At 41.6% G+C, this 21,007-nt stretch overlaps 1 protein-coding gene across 1 annotated transcript in view; it reads right to left on the bottom strand.

The window, feature by feature from the left end:
* Window positions 1–6,855: 6,855 nt before the first annotated feature.
* The window catches only part of RSPO2 (R-spondin 2), a 164,021-nt gene continuing 149,869 nt past the window's right edge, over window positions 6,856–21,007 (bottom strand). Inside the window, exon 6 of the mRNA XM_077493173.1 lies at window positions 6,856–8,495. Coding sequence (XP_077349299.1) covers window positions 8,386–8,495 — 110 coding nt within the window. The 3' untranslated portion in view covers window positions 6,856–8,385. The remainder of the gene's footprint in view (window positions 8,496–21,007) is intronic.

A 21,007-nucleotide genomic window follows, 5' to 3' on the forward strand; every position in this document is an offset into this window, starting at 1 on the left:
GAGTACCTGTGCGGGTATGGCACCAGGACAGGGTCAAGGGGAGCTTGGCTTCTTTTTGCCATGCCAGTAGCTACTGATCAAGGATGCATACACTGTCCTGTCACCATTTGAGGAAGCCACAAGGATGGTGGGCAACAACAATGCATGCATCAGCGATACTGTCCCTCTAGTTTTTCTGCTGGAGCACACTCTTCGTGGAATCATGAACAGGGCACTTGAGGCAGAACAGCGGGAAGAAGAGGACTTCCTTTCTTCTCAAGGTCCGCTTTATCCAGATAGCATTCCTGTAGACCCACCAAACACACAGGAAGAAGAGAAGAGGAGGCAGCAGTCTTCAAGGGATGGTTTTCAGTCCCCAGAAACCCAAGGAGTTGTACGTAGCTGGGAGGAGGTAGTTACGGATCATGTGATCCTTAGCAACCCAGAGGACTCAGAATTGAATGTCTCTGCAAACTTACGCTGCACGGCCTCCCCGATTCTGCAAAGCCTGTGAAAGAACCCTAGGATTCATGGTATTAAGGTGAGGGATCATTACTGGCTGACAACCCTTCTTGATTCACGTTACAAGGGTAAGATTGCAGAACACATCCTGCCTTCACAGAGGGAGCAGAGGATGAAACATCTGCAGGAGGCCTCGAAGAAAGGTTTGTGCAACGCATTTCCAGACTATGGGAGGTTACCATTTCCTGGTGCTAGACAACGTGATACTGAGGCTTTGTTTAGTCAGAGGAAGAGCGGTGGAGATGGTGGCCGGCTGATGCCTTTAAACAATTTTTCAGTCCTCAGTGCCAAGGTCTGATTGGTTCAAGAAACCATCGCCAGCATCTGCATTATATAGTGCAGGAATATCTAGGGGCAAGAGCAGACTTGGAGACCTTTCCAACAGAGCATCCACTGGGTTACTGGGTATTAAGGAAGGACCACTGGTCAGAACCTGCTCAATATGCCCCTGATGCTGATGTAACGGAATTTGCTATGGATATGGGATCCCTTGAAGACTGCTTATGCCGACTATCCTATTCCTCCTCATTCTTGATGATGCTAGCTTCCAACAATATTTTAGATTTAGGGCACCACCACCACCCAATTCCCCAATTTTTCTGCCCCTGTTTAACAGGGGCATGTAATTACAATTTTTGATCTAAAATTTCACAGCAGAGTCGGTTCCTGCACCCAACAAGAGTATCTGTGAGGGGTCATAGTGTTGTGCCACCACCACCCAAGGCCCAATTTTTTCTTCTCCTGTTAAACAGGGGCATGTAATTAAACTTTTTGATATAATATTTCAAAGCAGGGCCTGTTCCTGTGCCCAACAAGAGTATCTGTGAGGGGTTACAGTGTTATGGCACCACCGCCACCACCCAAGGCCCAATTTTTCTGCCCCTTTTTAACAGGAGCATGTAATTACAATTTTTTATATAATATTTCAACACAGGGCCCGTTCCTGTGCCCAACATGAGTAACTGTTAGGGCTTACAGTATTCTGGTGCAACCAAAACCAAAGACCCAATTTTTCTGCCCCTGCTTAACAGGGCAATGTAGTTACAATTTTTGATATATTTCACAGCAGGGCCCGTTCCTGCCCCCAACAAGAGTAACTGTGAGGGCTTACATTGTTCTGGTACCACCAACACCAAGGCCCAGTTTTATAGAGTATATAGGTTGTAAAAAAGTTGTATAAGTTGTCGAAAAATCCGATCTTTCAGAACGTGATGACGTAATTTCGTTACGATGGGACTACATTCAGGCTAGTAGCCAATAGCTTTGATGTAGGAATTTGATCTGAGCATGCGTGGCACTCGGTCCGATCAAAATTCTCTACACATGATCGGATTACGTCCGACCGTTCCAGTTGGTTGGGAAATATTTCCAACATGTTGGAAAATTGGGTCCGACTGAGATTCGGACGGAATCAGTCCAATGCATACCACACACAGTCGGATTATCTGACGACACGGTCCGATAAGACGCATTCCGACGGATTCTCCAACCGTGTGTACGCGGCATTAGATTGTGGCTACAAGTAGACTTAGAGATTTTAGTTTTAGGCTGAACTTCCACTTTAAGCAACACAACTAGGTCACCTCTCTGACCCCAACCTGTGATTGGACAGGTTCAGCAGCAGACTCATACAGGACTCCTGATTGGCCCCTAATGTTGCCCCTACCTATACCAGCCATAGTCCTGATGGATTTTAAGAGATTGAAGTCAAATTCTGACATTTGTTATAGCTGCATGTAAGCATTGAGAATTTCTGGAATTTTTCTTTAAAATTACACTGCATCTGAGCACAACAAACAAAAAACAAGTTGTATTTAATCTCTAATGATCAAAACAAACTCCCCCATCCATCCATCCATGTCTCCATGCTTTATTTTTCTGAGAAATCACTTTGAAAAAACACTGCCCCCCCCCCAGCATTTATGACTGTGGCCATCTTGAGTAAGGGCAGATGATTCATGTAGCAGTTACTTCCTGGAATCCATCTACCCCTAGTTCATGTATGCAGGCAGGAGGGTGTGCTTATCAGAGAAGGGTGCTCGGGACTGTCCCGCAATTGGCATGTCTGTCCTGGGTCCCGGGCACCTTCATTAGTGGCCCGGAATAAAATAGAGAACACAGCCCCTGTACTAACTAGATGTACTAACTACATTGCCGGAACGGATTGCTAAGGCTGCTCCTGCCTGGCGTCTAGCAATCAGTGATATCCCAGACTCTCAGAATGAGGGCGAGAGTGAGGCCCGTGCCTAGTACTGCACTGCTGTCTCCACCCATCTCCTTCTTCTACAGTGCACGGTGGGATGCAGAGGGAGTAACTTGCACTTGCAGCAGGGACAGGTGTGATTGTCTTCACTCTCATCTGCACCCACCTCCTCCTTATCCGACACCCACCGCCATGCAGAGGGAGTGACTTACAGCAGTGACTGGTGTGATCATGTGCTACTGCTGGCTCAGATTGATATGATGGCTGCCCAACTTCTTCTCCTCTCACCCGTGGCCCGACTGGGGGACCCCACACACCAGAGGGGATAGAAGGTGAAGGAATAATAATGAAGAAGGAGACACAAGTGCAGGACAGTAATGATGGTGGCAAAGGGGAACTGAAGCAATAGTAATGAAGAAACAAGTGGGGGACAGTATTGAAGGTGACAAGTGAGGGGATATGAAGGTGACACAGGGGAACAACTGAGGGAATAATGAAGGTGACACAGAAAATGTGGGGGGGGGAGTAATGAAGGTGACATCGAAAACTGAGGGGACAGTAATGAAGGAGACATCGGAAACTGAGGGGACAGTAATGAAGGTGACACAGAGAAGTGAGGGGACAATAATAAAGGTGACACACAGGGAACTGAAGAGACACAAATGAAGGTGATACAGGGAAATGAGGGGACGGTAATGAAGGTGACACAGGGAACCGAGGAGACATTAACGAAGGTGTCTCTGAATGGCAGTTTGGAAATGTGGTTGCCCTACCACCTCCCCTCTTGAAGATTCCTGGGATGTATGACAGCATTTGAATAGAGCTGGAAACCAGGAAGTAACTAAAGGAAATGCAAAAAAAATATAAAAGCACACAAACACGTAAATATTATATACTTTCCTATCTATTTACAAATAATAGCAGCAAAAGGAATACAATTATTAATGTTGATTAGAAGAGTGAAGTTCTGCTTTAGGCCCCTTTTGCGCGATAAGCCCGCTCAGATCCACCTGTCCATTTTTCAGGCGGATCCAAGCGGGCCACCCATGGACTCCTATGGGCAGGCGGATGTCGGCAGAGATGTGTCACCCATCTGCTATCAGATTCGCTCAAAACAGATGTATGGCGATACGTTCGCCATCCGTCTGGCGGATCGGATTGGATGGGATCTGATGAAAACGGACATGCTGTCCATTTTCGTTCGACCCCCCCTATAGAAATCAGTGGGGCTCTAACAGGTCCCTCCCTGCTCAGTGAGCAGAGACTAACCTGTCATCCACCGGCTCAGTGGAGATCAATGGAGTGTTCTCCCGCTGAGCTAGCGGAGTCCACTGAGCGGATCCGCCCCGTATGAAAAGGGCCTTAATCTCTCTTTTTCAGCTTTATAATGCAACAGTTTGTTTTTGTTTACAAAATTCACCCATCGGTGTCTACTCCTAAATAAGGCCTACAGAGCCAATTCCTCACCCAACTGTCTCTAGCAATGCTCAACTTAAAGGTGCCTGCATCTGGCCTCTCTGAATAGTAAAGATTTTGGGGAAGGTTTGTTGCTTTCAATGAGAATTATGACCAAAATAAAATCTGTTCCATCATGATTTAAGAGCCGTTTTTTCTTATAAAATTCTGATCTGTATGCCTTGGGTCATTTAAGCACGTTTGTTGCTCTGACGGTATTATGTGCCTTTAAGGAGAACCATGAATAACATCTAAATAGAAACCACATCTATATTAAATAGGACCATAAACAAGGTTGCATAAAAAGGCTTTGAAAGTGCAGAAAATGAAGATATCATTTCAATTTCAAGAAAGGGAAACTCATTGTGGCATTATGCGATATCAAATGTCACCTAAGAAGTCATTGATTAACAATATTAATAATCAAAAAAAGCAGCTAGTAAGAGCAGCTGATAGTAATCGTTAGCAGTGCAGTTGTGGGCATAAAAGGGGATTTCAGAAAACAATACACGCAACATACAGTTTTATATTAGTAACAGATGCAGAAATGTGTGCGCACTACCATAGTGTGTGCATGAAGAATGCCTTCCCTCATCGTTCACTTGTGCCTTATAATGATTCCCATACAGTGTGTCCTCATAAGGCATGGCCAAGTCCATGTAAATTAATCTGACCGTTAGAATCAGATTCCACAAGATTGGACAGCATTTTCAATGGGCGCCAGGGCTGAAAAATACTGCAGAGAGCCTTTTACCTTTTCAAGATGTTCAAATAATTGTTCATAAATTCAAAGACATACCAAACTATAAGGCCCTGTTCACACGATTACATTGTGAAAATGTGTACCTTCTCGTGTACACTACCACAACCACCATCACTGCATGCTACATCCAGACAACCTCTGGATACGACGCTGAGCACGTGCACTCAACTTCATTGGTCGACCATGGCGAGGCCTGTTCTGAGTAGAACCAGTGCTGTTAAACCACTGTATGGTCTTGGCTACCATACTGCAGCTCAGTTTCAGGGTCTTGGCAATCTTCTTATAGCCTAGGCCATATTTATGTAGAGCAACAATAATTTTTTTCAGATCCTCAGAGAGTTCTTTGCCAAGAGGTGCCATGTTTAACTGCCAATGACCAGTATGAGAGAGTAAGAGCAAAAAACACCAAATTTAACACACCTGCTTCCCATTCACACCTAAGACCTTGTAATACTAATGAGTCACATGACACCAGGGAGGGAAAATGGCTAATTGGGTCCAATTTGGACATTTTCATTTAGGAGTGTACTCACTTTTGTTGCCAGTGGTTTAGACAATAATGGCTGTGTGTTGCATAATTATTTTGGAGGGGACAGCAAATTTACACTCTTATACAAGCTGTACACTCACTAATTTACATTGTAGCAAAGGGTAATTTCTTCAGTGTTGCCACATGAAAAGATATAATAAAATATTTACAAAAATGTGAGGGGTGTACTCAGTTTGAACTATCCACAGCAACTGCCATCTGAAAGATTTTTGACTGACCAAGGAGGTCATCAACCTAAATCTGAACAACGATCTCTAACCAAGGGTGAGAACCTGTGACACTATCCATCACCCACATGTAAAATACCATCATAACATCTCAACCTTCAGCCATAGAACTCGAGTGATTAAACCGGTCACAGAATTCAATGGCACAAGAGTATTTGCATTGGATGGAATTAGAACATGGTGTCTTCACAAAAAGTTTCAACCTCCCTGTGATGGGAGTCACTTTGGGCAGGGGGCCCGTGGAATCAAGAATCCCTTGGAGAGGTTGGGAAACCCTTGCTTCAGCTCCCCATGCACCTCCTGTGTCAAAGTCACCATGTGTCTATTAGGGGAACAGATCGACCGAGAACCCCAGTCTGATCTGTACAACCACACTGGAATGTTGTGTGTGTATATATATTTATTGTCTCATACCATGGTGTGCTAGCTGTTGGGTCATGGCTGTATTCCATTGTTCTACTGTGTCTGTCTGCCTTAAAGTATTATGGGATGTGCATGTGTATTTGCTGTGAGGAGAGTGGGGGGGAATTCCTCCAACAGTTCTCACTGCTGATTGGACAGTCTACTTCTGAGAAGAAGTTTGTATATCTCTTCGTGCTTTTGTTCATTAAACAGTTCATGTTCCAGCTTGCAGCCAAACGAGTCCTGCCTTGTTCCTGGTTATAATATGCAGCTAATGTCTAATATCTATATTCAGACTGGAGGAAGTGGTATATGACGGAAGCATTCAAGCTGAGTATGGGAAGGGATTCCGTGACACTCCCATCTTTCTCTTGAACAATCCTCATCTGCCTTGACATGGGTGTTGGGAATAATGTGTAATTATGGGTAACATTCAAAAGTACATATGAAGCAGTTTGTCACTAGCACTAAAGTAGATTTAAACCCAAAAGCTAAATTGATTTAGATTGCAGCCTACTAATCCCCGAATATTGTTGCTCCATTAGTCATTTAGGCTTTTTTAGCTGGTGATCGGGATAGTAAATCTGTTAATTTTAAGCTTTTAACAGACCAAGCTATCCAGCAAAAGTGTTGCTGACAAATCATTTAACATTGATAGGGGTACTTATGATGGTCAACTTTTGTTCATTTACAGTACGCAAAACCTTTATCCCAAAAGCAAAAAAAAAAAAAAAAAAATGATTGTTGTAACTGCTTAAAGTGGCAGGAGTTTGACTTTAATTTGTTAAAATTAGGTAAATGCACATACAGTATAATCTTATGGGAACATTTTTGTTGAAATGAATGGTCTGGTAACAGAGCCTGTTTAAAGTTGGATTCCAGGATTGGATGCTCTTGCATAGATACATTGGTCCAGCTTGCACAAATGTAATTAAGCATTAGCCATGCCTGTGGGATTCCAATGGAAGCTTGAAATCACTGTAGTAACTGCCAGTCCTACAGTTATAGCTCCTTACTTCTGCTGGGTCCCATAATGAAAGGTGGCTCTGCTGCATAGTGATCACGGGGGGATTGCCCAGTCAGTAAGGGCACCAGTCACAGAATGCCTTGCATTTTTCTGAATGAATTCAAGGCATCCTCTAATTGGAAGAGATGGCAGATTATGATGTCACCACCCTGCCTCTCTACCTCATCCATAAAGAGAATGCGTTGCATTCAGTGCATTCTGTTAATGGCGCCAATGCAGAGTGGGCAACCCCCTGTGGTCACTATGCAGTAGGGCAGCTGCTTCCAGGACCTGGGAGACAGAGGCCATCCCTGCGGTGCCTACAGCGATTTCCAGTTTTTGCAGGGATCCCACAGGAAGGGAATATGCATACTTACATACTGGACCATTGTAACTATGCAATAATATCCATATGTAAAATTCAACTTTAAAGAGCAAGCCCAGTTGAAGGGACTGCATCCGGCTACACCAATGACCTGGGTGAATGAAAACCTTTACAGATAGACTGAACAATTGGTTTCCCCCAACAAATAACTTACCGCTATCTTTACTTCCAATTGACATAAGACGTTACTATATACACAGTAAATAAGTTTATTACATGTAGCATCTCAGCGCTATGTACAAAGTATAACCGCTGCTGTATCCATAAGCAGTTACTGCCATTTTACTGTGTTATTAGCATCAACAGTTTTCTTACACAACTGTTTTTTCCCCATTAGAATAGGCACTCTGAGAACAAATATCAGCTAAACAAACATTTGAAATACTGTTTAAAATGTACAGTATGGAAACCATAAAAACGTAAAAAACCCAAAATATGATTTAAAAAAATCTACTTCCAATTTTTTTGCTTCGGTTCTTTTACACAGATATACACAAGTCAATTTTTTTTCCTTTGCCAATGGCTGAGAATACAGGCAACAGTCCCATTCCTACACACTGGCAGTTTCCATCATAGGCACTGAATAAAAAAAAATAAAAAAATACAAAAAAAGATAATAAAAAACAAAATAAAAAAGTCTTTGACACATCCTATGTCACTGATTCAACTCAGTATTTCCAACCTCCAGGATCCCCAAATCAGAGGAACAAAATAAAAAATAAAGTATAAATAACACAAATAGGTTTGTGATACTTTCACAAGATATTTGTAACCAATACTGTTAAAGCAGCCATTCTGCAGTTCATGTGTGTGCAAGAGCATGTAGCAGCCTTTGTGCACTTAGCAAATAGAAAAAAAAGGAGGGGGGGGGGGCGGGGTGATGAACTGTCTCTTTATTGGCTGGTCCGGTCCGTGGAGAGAAAAACGCTGTGTTGTTCCTGGGCCCTTTCAAGTAACTTCTTTTTCTTTTTGTTCTTTTTGTCCTTCTTCGTTGTTCTCTTCCCTAAAAAATAAAAAAAATAAACCAGACAAATGTAAAATATATCATGCATAATATTTGGTATTTTGAATATTTTGAATTTTTAGAACACTAAGAAAAATATACTAAGCCAACCTATACAAAAATCTACAAAAAAAAATTTAAAATTTAAAAGCTGAACTCCAGGCAGCCAAATACACAGATCCAATACATGTATAGAATCGGTTCCACCGGCTAAAGTAGTGATTCTAAACCAGGGTTCTGTGGAACCCTAGGGTTCCTCCAAAGGTTGCTAGGGGTTCTTTTAGGATTGGGCAATTTCTGCCTCTCAGATAAGTTCCCACTCACACCATTGATCTTTTTATCTATCTGTAAGTAGCTTATTCTTCCCAATGACCATAAGTGTAAGGACCATTCTTCCCACTGACCATCACACTATTGTATCATGAGTTGTGGACTTCTAATTTTTAGCAGGGGTTCCCCGAGACCGGAGAACTATTTCAAGGGTTCCTCTGTGTTGAAAAGGTTGAGAAAGGCTGTGCTAAAGTACTGGTATCTCCAACCATCCACTTCTGAAATTTATACCGCTCTGCCACACAGCACAGGCCTGTCTGGCATGGCCTGCTTGTTCTCTGTTGCAATTAGTTGATATTTGTAGGTCTTGGCTTTCCCCCAGCCTTTGACTGGATTGTGAACAGAGAAGCAGTACATGGACAAGCTCCTCTGCTTCTCTGCTCTCGCCTCATAGCAGTGTGCCCCTTGTTAGCACAGAAGCATTTTATTACAACTGATGGGCTTCTTGTGCTTTTGTTGCCTCTCCAGTCTGAGCGCTGCTGCATAGTGTATTGCATGATGCTGATACCAAGTCAAATTCAGGTACTCACACGACTTGCAATGAAGGAAAATGCATTGCATTTTTTTTAAAGTTTAGAAAATTCCTCCTTGCAATTGGGCTGCTCCTTTCCTGCACAGATTTACTGCTGGCTTCGGTTTAGAGGGAAGAGTAAAATAATTTTGCTTTTCCAATCCTACGCTCCAGCAGTGGACCATTCCTTGGCTTCATCACACCCAATGTAGATCTATGAATCTATGTCTATGAATCTTGCGTTGGTCTTGATGACTGCTGGAGCATCGGGGAGAAGAAGTTTTGGTGACCAGTGTAGTAGCTTTTCCTATGACTTAAAAGCAGTTAACGCTTGTAATGTCAGCACAGCTCCAACGAGAGGAGGTATTATCGAGGTTCTTGAAGTTGGGCTTTCATGATTATAGAGCTACAATAAATTGTCTTGGACATCTACCTAGAGTTCAACTTATAGTGGTTGTAAACCCCATTCATGGGATGTGAGCAAAGCACATATGTCTGTAGTGTTTCCTTATCTTTCTCCAAAGCTCTAAGCGCCGTTTCTCTCTGGTGCTCCATTCCTATGTTATCAGCTTGAGTCACTTGAGAAGTTCTCAGACAAGCGAGATAACATAAGCAGAAAATTTGTCAGGGAGCTTGTCTATTCAGACTACAGCTCTGCATGTTCCTTCATTTCGCTGCCAATGTGGAGGGGGTGTGTCCCTTTCCTCCAATCAGCTCCCGCACAGTGTAAGTGCAAACTCCCCACCCACCCCCCATGTACTGCTGAAAGATGAAGAAATTTTTAACATGATCTGCCCATTTCAAAGGGTGTAGGAAGGGGAAGACAGCAGATATACAAGTAAAACCTATAAGGATTTGTTTCATCTCTGTATCATCTGAGGCTGTTCACTTCACTGGGTATATGTGAGGGTTTACATCCACTTTAACCAGTTCCCGACCGGCTCATGCAGATTTAGTGCGGCACAATCGCCCTCATGGGTGAAATCTTGTATATATACAGGGTTTCCCTTTAAGAGCCGCCAGAGGGTGCGCACCCCGCCTGAGGCCTGATACGCGTGGCCGGCGGACACGATCGGCGCCGGCCACGCGCGATCCTGTGCACGAGCGCTAGCACAGGGATTTGTGGGTGTAAACCCACAAATCCCTGTGCTATCAGGGCAGAGGAGACATGTCATTTGTTCCTACTAAGTAGGAATAATGATATGTCTCCTCCCCTAGTAAGTCATATCCCCATACAGTTAGAACACACTGAGGGAACACACATTTAACCCCCTGATCGCCCCCTAGTGTTAACCTCTTCCCTGCCAGTGACATTTACACAGTAATCAGTGCATATTTATAGCAAAAATGGCAGATCTGTCCACCGCAATACCACTAAAAATCACAGATCACCGCCATTACTAGTAAAGAATAATAAAAAAATAATAATAATAATAATAATAATAATAATAATAAATAAAAATGCCATAAATCTTTCCCATAGTTTGTAGACCCTATAACTTTTACGCAAACCAATCAATATACTGTTATTGCAATTTTTTGCCAAAAATATGTAGAGGAATAAGCAGATGAAGAAATTTGGGTTTTAAAAAAAATTTGGGGGATATTTATTATAGCAAAAATTAAATTTTTTTTTTTTCAAAATTGTCGTTTTTTTGTTTATAGTGCAAAAAATAAAAACCACAGAGGTGATCAAATACCACCAAAAGAACACTATTTGTGGGAAAAAAGGATGCAAATTTTGTTTGCCCAGTCATGCAACGCTGTACCCAGTTGTCAGTTATAGTGACGCAGTGTCAGTGTCAAATTGTAAAAAGTGGAAGGGGGTAAAATCTTCCGGGGCTGAAGTGGTTAAAGTAGAACTATGGACAACCCAACCCCCCCATTTTTGATAGATTAAGGGAGAGTTTTAACCTCTGTTTATTTAGACAACCCACTAGTGTAACAAAATGTAACCGCCTGCACAAGTGTGGTGCTCAGAATTGGAAACGACTCTCCTCTTGGCTATTCCTGTGGGTGTAGCGCACAACTACCCTCTCAAAACTATGGGTATCCTTAAGAGATTGTTTAACCCCCCTATAAACCCCCCATCTATATCCCATCGGGGAGACTTACCGCCACTTCCTGTCCTATAGCCAAAACAAGAAGGGAGAGGAAATCCCTTCTAAATGAAGGGAATGCCTTTGGGTCCCCTAGGTAACCAGAACTAGTGTCCCTATTGGAACATTTTCTGCTCTATTTTCTAGGGACAACCCAAAATTTTTTTTTGCTTGCATTTTCAATAATAAAATTGTAAAACAGGACTATTAAAAAGAGGGGGAATCTCCCCAATGGGGGCACAGACAGCAATAAAAACCCAATAGGTGTTCTAAACCATCTCCAATCTGTCCTTAAAAAGAAAAAAAAAAAGTTTTGGCTTTAGTACTACTTTAAGCATTCGCTTAACTTTGCTGACCAACCTGGTAATAATGTAGGACAATCAAATAGTTTTCTTAAGTGAAACTCAAGGGTGTTTTTTGATACAATCGGTAAAGAATCAAACTTTGGTACCTCCTTGTATTTTAGTATTTGGTATATGGTGTAACTACTTTAGAGGGCTTTTGTAAGTTAAGTAATGAAGTTAAGTTATATACCAATTCATAAAAGAAAAAACCTAACCAAAAGGAGACCTTCTTAACATTAGAATCCTAAAATATCACTTTTAATAAATCCACTAAAATTTTTCAGTGACACTCAACTTCATCACTAAAAAATATCCTGGGGGCCCCAGAGATATTTACAATATTGAAAATTCTTCGCGCAGACAAAAGTGTCAATTCTCATATCCAGGAGACTTCATTATTATATTGACATTTCCATTGCATGCTGAGATTTTCCCTCATATAGAAACATGAACTCTTTGAAAGTAGATGTATATGGTGGTGAATTTAGCTGTTCTTAATAACCCCTGTTGTGCAATTCTGCCAGGTCAATGCAAATATAATGGATGTCAGATGCTGACAGCATGGTGTAGATATGAGAATTGACACTTTCTGTATGAAGTATTCTGAAAATGTTAGATATTGCCTTTAGTGATTCAGCTGAATGTCACTAAAGAAGTTTAAATGATTTATTAAAAGTGATATTTAAGATAATTGTGTCACCAGATCTGATCTTCTTTGTTACATGCATTTTTTACCATCTGGCCCCCAAAAGGTTACAGTTTGTCCCTGAAGCAGGTAAAGTATTTTTCCAATGGTGATAGCTGCCAAACATGGGATTTACTCTGACTTTGGGGAAATTTACTTTCACTTCCAGCTAGGAATAGGTGGAGATAGGTGGCAACAAGTGAAGTACAGTCAGTGCGCAACTAATGCCATGCAGCATTGTACCTAAGCAGTACCCTGAAAAATGTTGCTGTGTGTCTTGAGCTTTCTCCTGCAAAACAGCAGTGCTCTTCCTGGTATGCGAGGGTGCCTAGATATTTTGTGTTTACAGTCTCTTAACTGTATATTGGTAGTGTGAGATCTAAGGCACTACTGAATCTGATTGCTAGTCTCAGGAAATCTGCAGAGAGATTTGGTGATGCCACCATTGTGCTGATCACCATTTTTGTTGGAGGCTGTGACTTGAGGAATAAAAGCCCTGCCACTGCCAATCTGGCCACCTCTACACAGTGCAGAACAAGGCATGGAAAGTCAGTAATGGGGGATAGAACAGCTGCAGAGAGACCACAGACTTTTTTTTTGGGGGGGGGGCACAGTTTTAACAGTTCAATTTCTCTTGAAGTGTACCTTTAAAAGAGAAGAATGGGAGTATTTTTTATTTAATACTACTTACCTAGGTGAATGCAGCATCGGTCCAATGCTACATCTGTCTTCCACCAGCATTAACATTGAGAACCGAGAAATCAAACACTGCCTATCTCTCAGGTTTTCGCAGTCAGCAGCTCTCTGCCCCCCCGCACTCACTGGGCTGTGGAGGGGACGGGAGCGGACAGCTCAGGCTCTAAGCAGCTCGCTGAAAGGCTGAACCAGGTGGCGGTCCAGGCATGTGGTCGGATCTCGACCATATGATTGCGTTCTTGCCCAAGCCTGGACCAGCTCTGTAATGTGAGCTGAGCCGAAAGCAGGCATCACCCTGCTGTCTTCTGAAAACAGATCACTAGAGTGCAGAACGAACTGCACGCCTGTGATCCATAGGACAGCTTTGGCTGTACTTCTCCTTTAAAGCCCAGTGCTAGGAATTCCAAAAGCCTAACCAAGCAGTGTCCACTACAAGGGTTAAGGCTCAACTCTAGAGCAATGATTCCCAAATCCAGTCCTCAAGTACCCCTAACAGGTCATGTTTTCAGGATTTCCCTGAGATAAAACGGCTATGGTAATTACTAAGGCAGTGAAACTGATCAAATCACCGGTGCAAAATAATGGGAAGCCCGAAAACATGACCTGTTTGGGGTACTTGAGGACTGGAGTTGAGAAACATTGCTCTAGAGAATAAAGGTTATGCAACACTTACTTTACTACTCGCTGTGGCTTGTGTGAGGTACCTCATGGTACTTGATGACACCATCAAGTGGTTGGAGCACATTAGAGGCTTCAGGGGACTGGCTGCTCAGATGGAAGGAGCTAGCAGGAGTGGCAGGTAAGGCAAGTATTTAACCTTATTCCTCATCCTAGAGTTAAAGGGGGTCTAAAACCCCTTACAGTGCGACCCTCTTTGCTTCCCCCTCTTTGAATTTCTTAGAGCTGGGCTTTAAAGATGAAGGTAAATACACAGTTGAATTCCATTCCATACATGTGAACAATTAGAACTGTCAAAGGATTTGTTATTCATTTTTGACATTCTTAGGGTGCCTCCAACTTATCTTCTGTTCAATGAGCAAGCAGGTAAGAAAGGAAGTGGTAAAACTGAAAATGGGTATGAGTGGGGTCATCTCTCTGAAGTGGCAAGAACGTATCAGTAAAAAGGATAGCTACACAGAAGAACATTGTCAATCTAACTGCAGTTCTACTTAATAGAAGAAATGTATTTCCCAAACCAGACCTTACTGCTTAAGAAGATTGCAGTTGATTCGAAGTGACTTTGTATATAATTATCCTGCTACAGAACAGTAGTTTACTACACTCAAATCTCTTAATATTCTGATCGCGGTCATGAAACACAAGCACTAATCATGGCTTTAACTGGAACATGTTACTATTGTGATCCCCAGTGGTTTGTAGTGCCGGCCAAAAATCTGGATGCACTTAATATCTTAATGAAGCCATGTTTTATTACATAATCTACTAAAACACAAACAATAGGCTGCAGCCCCAACCAGAAACACATGAAAGCGATTTGTTGTCAGTCAGATTCAGATTGATAATCTACTCTTATCAGAAGCTAAGAGTACAGAATGAAAATGGCTATTTGTTGATGGTTGCTGGCACTTAAATTGCAAAGGCTTTATGATGTCAGTTCGGTGGTCATTAGTGAGGTCACATCTGCAAAAAAATAAAAAAATTCTGTGTAGACAAAGCTGCTACCATATAGGGTATCGGAGATACTTGGCTCAGCTGCTTCCAAGAAAACTAAAATGCTGAATCATGGCAACGGAAAAACATTGGAGAGGTTGCCCAGCCAATCAGGATCTTGCGTTTTTAGTAGATGATACAGAGTGAATCCACATGACAGTCATATACACTATATGGCTAAAAGTTTATGGACATTTAATGAATACAAATGCATGAGGTTGTCAGACATCCAATTAAAAAATCGTAGGCATCAAATATGGAATTACCCGTTCTCCCTCCTTTGGACTTTTACAGCCTCCCGCTTCTGGAAAGGTTTTCCCACAAGATTTTGGAGGGTATTTGTGCCCATTTAGCCAAAAGAGTCTTTTCTAAGTTCAAAAGCTAATGATGCATAAAATGACCGGCTGTTCCAAATCATCCCAAAGGTGTTCAGAAAGTTTAGTAAAAGTCAGGGTCCTCTTCAGGCTGTTTGAATTCCTCCACCCCAAACTCCTCATATCTTTATGGCTTTGTGCACAGAAGTGGCACAGACATGCTGGAACATAAAAGAGCCTTCCCCAAACTGTTGCCACAATATTGGCAAGTGTAGAACATTCTACAAAAAAATTTAAATAATCTGTGGTGTATGCTCTAGCCGAGCAATCTTCCGCAAGAGCCCAAATACTCAGTAATTTTGCAAAATTTGCACACCTGTTGTGACCATTATGGGGGGTTCTTAAACTGTCTGCTCCATTATTTATTATTAATTGCTTAAGTTCTGGAAGATGAAAAGTGGGAGAAAAACTCCCAAACATCTAAGCAGGCAAAAACAAAGCCAAGTATTTAGGCTGGAAGATCCTGCTTTTGGAGTATCCAAGACCAAACATCTGTGAGAAGAAAGTGCCAACTACTAGGTCCAACCACTAATAAAATAAAATTTTTAAGTAGGCTGGCCCTTTAATTTGTCTGTCTTGAAGGGTTTACATTTTGCACAAATGGTTTTCCAGTTTTACTGATCAGCAGCTAAGTGTACTTAGTTTTTCTGAGTTATTTAGAAAATCTGTAGTTTTTCGTAATCCAAAGGCATATACTCTAATTAAGAGGCTTCATTTGGTTAACAGCTGGAATTTGTTTTTCTGCTATAGAAAGATCTTTAAAATATCATTGCGATTACCAAATCGAAAAAAAAAAAAAAAAAAAAAAAACACTAAATCAGATTGCAACAGCTACTAGTTCTTTCCATTTGAAACAGGAAGATAGGGTGTTGGGCAGGAAAGAACTACTGTTTGGAATTTAAATTTAGGATGAGTTCATTTAGAGTGTTGTAGACAGTATAGTCAGCAGGCTAAAATACATAACATTTTCTCTAGATTACGGTTAAAATATACAACAAATTGTAAAAATGTAAACTCCAGACTAAAGCATATGGGCTAACAAGATTTGGAGGTGGGGGGGTTGTTCTAAGGTTTAAAATAAGCAGTACATAAACTGGAATATCTACTTCCCACAGTTACAGGAATTATTTTCCTACAAGAAACATGGATCTGTATTTCAAGACTTCCATTGGAACTATTAGTTGCCTGGCTGTCAAGCTAACCCTTCAATATAGTTACTGAGTGACTGACCTGGAACAGGTTTTCAGATCAGAAAGGTCAGAGAACAATTAAAAGTACATACAGCAGTTTTTCTCAACCACAGTTCTCAAGGCGCCCAAACAGGTCACGTTTTCAGGATTTCCGGCAAATGAAATGGCTGTGGTAATTACGAAGGCAGTGAAACAGATCAAATCACCTGTGAAAAATAATGGCAAGCCTGAAATCATGACCTGCTGGGGTGCCCTGAGAACTGGGGTTGAGAAACCCTGACTTATAGTATAATTTGTCAGTGACTCAAAGCATTCAAGGTAGAGGGCAAGCATGACAGCCAGGCACCTAGAATTTCCGGAATGAAAAAGACACCGATGGCAGCCTCTGTGTTTTTCTTAGTGATTATTTCCTTAAAAGTCAGCGAAAGTCGGTACAAAGGCTTTAAAATTCAAGGGAAGAGGCCAACAACTCTGGTAAGGTGTGCGCCCAACAGAACTCACACACTTGAAATCTATGCACATTCTAACAGAAGACAATTCTAGAAGGAGAGGCATGGGCAACACTTTTTTGATTTCTAGGTCAGTGGTGCATTTACTTTCTCTCCTTCAATATTGTAGGGCTCTACCCAACTGCCTGACTGACAGCTGGCTCTGCCTCTCAGTGCCTGGTTGAGACCCAGAGCCTGATGCTCAAGTGAGCACTGGAGGGGCAGAGCTGAGACCGGTGACTAACAGTCACCGCTCTCCACAAACCAAGAACTGAACGTTCAGCGGTCATGTGATCGCTCAGTTCCTGTTCTTAGAGCTGACGGGAGGCAGCTGCAGCATCACACTGATACTACAGCATAGCAGTATGTGTTTTAAGATTTTTCTTTTAGAATCTCAAACCTATCTTTTAGGCTACCTACAAACAGTTAATGGAATGGAAAGTTCGTATTTATGTCTTCCTCAACCTCTGGCTGAGCCTTTTCAGGGAGGAAGTCAATTGCCAGATTACTGTCCCGCTTCCCCAAAATAGACCAGGTCTATTAACCGAGCGCTACTCATCCCCTCTCTATTGAAATGTACATGTTCATCCTATGCCAACATGCATGAATGTACATTGCTTGCTGCACCACTAACTACCCAACATCTGCATAATATACTGTGGCCATGTTGTTGATGCCTGTAAGTACCATTAGCGTAAATGCATTGTCTTAAATTCCAGCTACACCTCTCTGGATAATGCAATAATGCACTATAAGTCCGTAAATTTCTCAGCCTCGTAAATAGTATTTATACATTTCTCTGCTTCCTTATGCTTGAGCAGGCTTTAAAAAAACACATTATCTACTAAGTTCTGGCTAAAATAACCACATAAATGCTTGTTTGGTTGGAACTATACTCATGAAATGCTTGGTATGTGTGCTGTATCAGATGGAGGGCTATGCCTTGGGTTATGGCAAGAAGCACAGTTTAAACATTTCTCATTGGGCACAGTACATAAAAACACAAGGGATCAACAGTGGCAAAGTGCCCAATTCCACAGTGCCACATTTGCCTGCCTGTAGGTGGGAACTTACAGATTCTCGCTATGCAATAGAAAACCAATGCAATGAAGAATAGTAGTTCAAGTGAGGGCATGCTAAACCAAAACATGTTTTACATTAAAACGTGCAATAAGGGCAATGTAAACATCTCAATGTTAAATTACAATATTACGAACGTTTAACCCCATTTTGTAGATTAACAATCCACAAGGGGGCAGTGTATTGTCTTATATAAATAAATGTAAGTTTATGTTCCTGGTTTTGTATTACATCCAGAAATAAAACTCATTTTAAATGCTATAAAAAATGAGGAATGTGCACAATATAACATGTGTAAATGTATGCAACAATACAGCTTCTGGAAAAACTTTAAAAAGGATATGTCATGTGTCAAATGTATGGCAACATGAAATAATAATAACCAAGATAACCATCTGTGTCGACTGTAGCAAGCAATCTTTATGCTGGCCACAGAATATACCATTTTTTTACCCCTTTAACAGTAGTGAAAATAAATTGCTGGAGTCCTCCATCAAGCACAGTCCATGTTGATGGGGGAATCCCTCCCACTGCACTATTGTATTCTGACAGCAGGTGGTTCTCCAGCCTTCAAAATGCAGCGATCACTGCTGGCAGCTATAGCCACAGGCAGTGATCACATGTATAAAATAAACTAACAGACTAACAGGTTGTATTGATGGTGACCGATCAAAAGCATCACAGCTTGTCTGTAAGTTCCAGTCCTGCAGAAATATTCAGTCTGGAATGCTGAAAGCTTTTTTTTTAAACGCCAAGAGTACCTCAAATAGTGCTCAACCTTAGCAAATTACTACTGATTGCATGACAATAGGGGGGCTATTCTACTGAGTGTGCTTACACAACTTTAACTCCAAATCTTACACCCACAAAGCCCGATACATATGGACAAAATGTCTGCGCTTAATCTAGGAGTACAATGTCCTTCGAATGTTAGGATTTATCTACATAAATTGTTAGAAATGTTATATACTGAAATAAATGTCAATTAATGGAGCAATAAAAACTTATGTTGAGCAGTTTTTGCTGAAGATCATTTGTACAGCGGAGGATGTCCTTTGGTTGATGTGGTTATAACAAGGCCATGCCTGCAGCTGCAGTCATGACCTCAGTATCTTTTTTTCAGTTGGCGATGCTGAATAAAGTAAAAGCGATTTGAGTGGCTAAATAGCCGCTGGATCACCTTTAAAATGTGGCAGAAGGGGTCCCACCCCTTCCCCCCACTGCCTTCCAGGGCTCCCCCATCCCCCCAGCCCAGGACTGAAGCTGGCAGAACTGTCTGTCATCTCTATGGTCCAAGACAGCATTTCTCAACTTATGTCTTCAAGGCGCCCCAACAGGTCATGTTTTCAGGATTTCCCTCAGATGAAACAGCTGTGGCAATTACTAAGGCAGTGAAACTGATCAAATCACTTGTGCAAAATAATGGGAAGCCTGAAAACCTGACCTGTTAGGGAGCGCCTTGAGGACTGGAGTTGAGAAACGCTGGTCTAAGAAACCAGGAACGGTGAGTATTTTGTCACTTTCGGTTTAACATAACCAGGCCGTTACCGGCCTACTAAAGCATGCGGTCAAACTGATCTTGGTTTGATTATGATGCTTTTAAGCGCAGAGGATTAGAGACCCCTAACAGACCCCAGAGGTTTCAGTAAAGAGAACCTATTACTGCCAATCCAGGGATGTTGTCCATTGCTTGTGATAGCAATAAAAGTGATTAAAAAAATAAATAAATAAAAATTAAATGCACCCCTATCCCCTCTACACATGCACAAAGGCAAAAGTTTATTCTTGAATAGACATAGATGAGATTTTTTTCTGTTGCAATGTTCTAAAACCTCCACAGGGAGGGGCATTAATTTGTAGAGGGACCACTGGCCGAGATACACATCCATAAAGGAAGAGAAGAAACTAAATTTTAATGTGCATTTGAGCTCGCCAATGAAACTTATTTTAGAGAGAGAGAGAAAAAGAGAGAGCGAGAGCGAGAGCAAAGAGAGAGAGAGAGCGAGAGCAAAGAGAGAGAGAGAGCGAGAGCGAGAGCAAAGAGAGCGAGAGCGAGAGCAAAGAGAGCGAGAGAGAGAGAGCGAGAGAGAGAGAGAGAGAGAGAGAGAGAGAGAGAGAGAGAGAGAGAGAGAGAGAGAGAGAGAGAGAGAGAGAGAGAGAGAGAGAGAGAAAGGAGAAAGAGAGAGAAAGGAGAAAGAGAGAGAAAGGAGAAAGAGAGAGAAAGGAGAGAGCGAGACAGTGAAAAGAACCCACAACAGATTTAGAATACATTTCAAAAAGTAAAAAAAAAACAAAAAAAAACACATGCCCTGAAGGCAAATTCTCAATGTTCCTATGAAAGTTATCACAATATCATTTACATTGCAGTTTTCCCCCTGCTTATGAAAAATGCTTTTATGCATGGCCTAGTACCTGTGTTCGATATCCAATTTAACATTGAAATTTATCCAAGAACATGTAGAAATCTCCCACATTACTTCTGTGGTCTTTTCAAAACAACGAGGAAACAAAGAAAAAAAATAAAAATAAAGGCTTTCTTTCGTGACCCAACAGAAAAATAGAATATACACACAGATTCTGGCGCCAAGCAGATTTGATTTCAGTGTAAGAAATTAGATTATCCTCCATTAAGTCCGTGCATGCATTTAAGAGGTTGTAGCTAAGCTTATTTGTAACTTACTCTGCGAATCCTTCAATTGAATACATAGAAATTCCCTCAAATTCAGCATATGCCTAAAGTGGTTTCACCGATAAAGGTACTTCATCTTCCACTCAATGAGGATTGTTTACATAGCTGTGGAATTATAGAGGTTGTAGCTTGAATGGGGCCCAAGGAGGAAATGGGGGCACAGAGACGTCGGGGTGTTATTTGCACTGACCAATTACATGACAGGCTTGATTTTCTGGAGATTACAAAATGAATGCTATTAACCAATTGGTTGGTAATGACATCAATCACCTTACTGGCTTATAAACCGATATAGTTCCAGGAATTATAAATAATAATGGGTGTGCATTTAGTTGGTCCGTTGGGTTAAGCAATG

The sequence above is a fragment of the Lithobates pipiens genome, unplaced genomic scaffold (assembly GCF_037356315.1).
Source record: "Lithobates pipiens isolate NorthernLeopardFrog02 unplaced genomic scaffold, aLitPip1_a1.2 Scaffold_19, whole genome shotgun sequence".
NCBI classification, from domain to species: domain Eukaryota; kingdom Metazoa; phylum Chordata; class Amphibia; order Anura; family Ranidae; genus Lithobates; species Lithobates pipiens.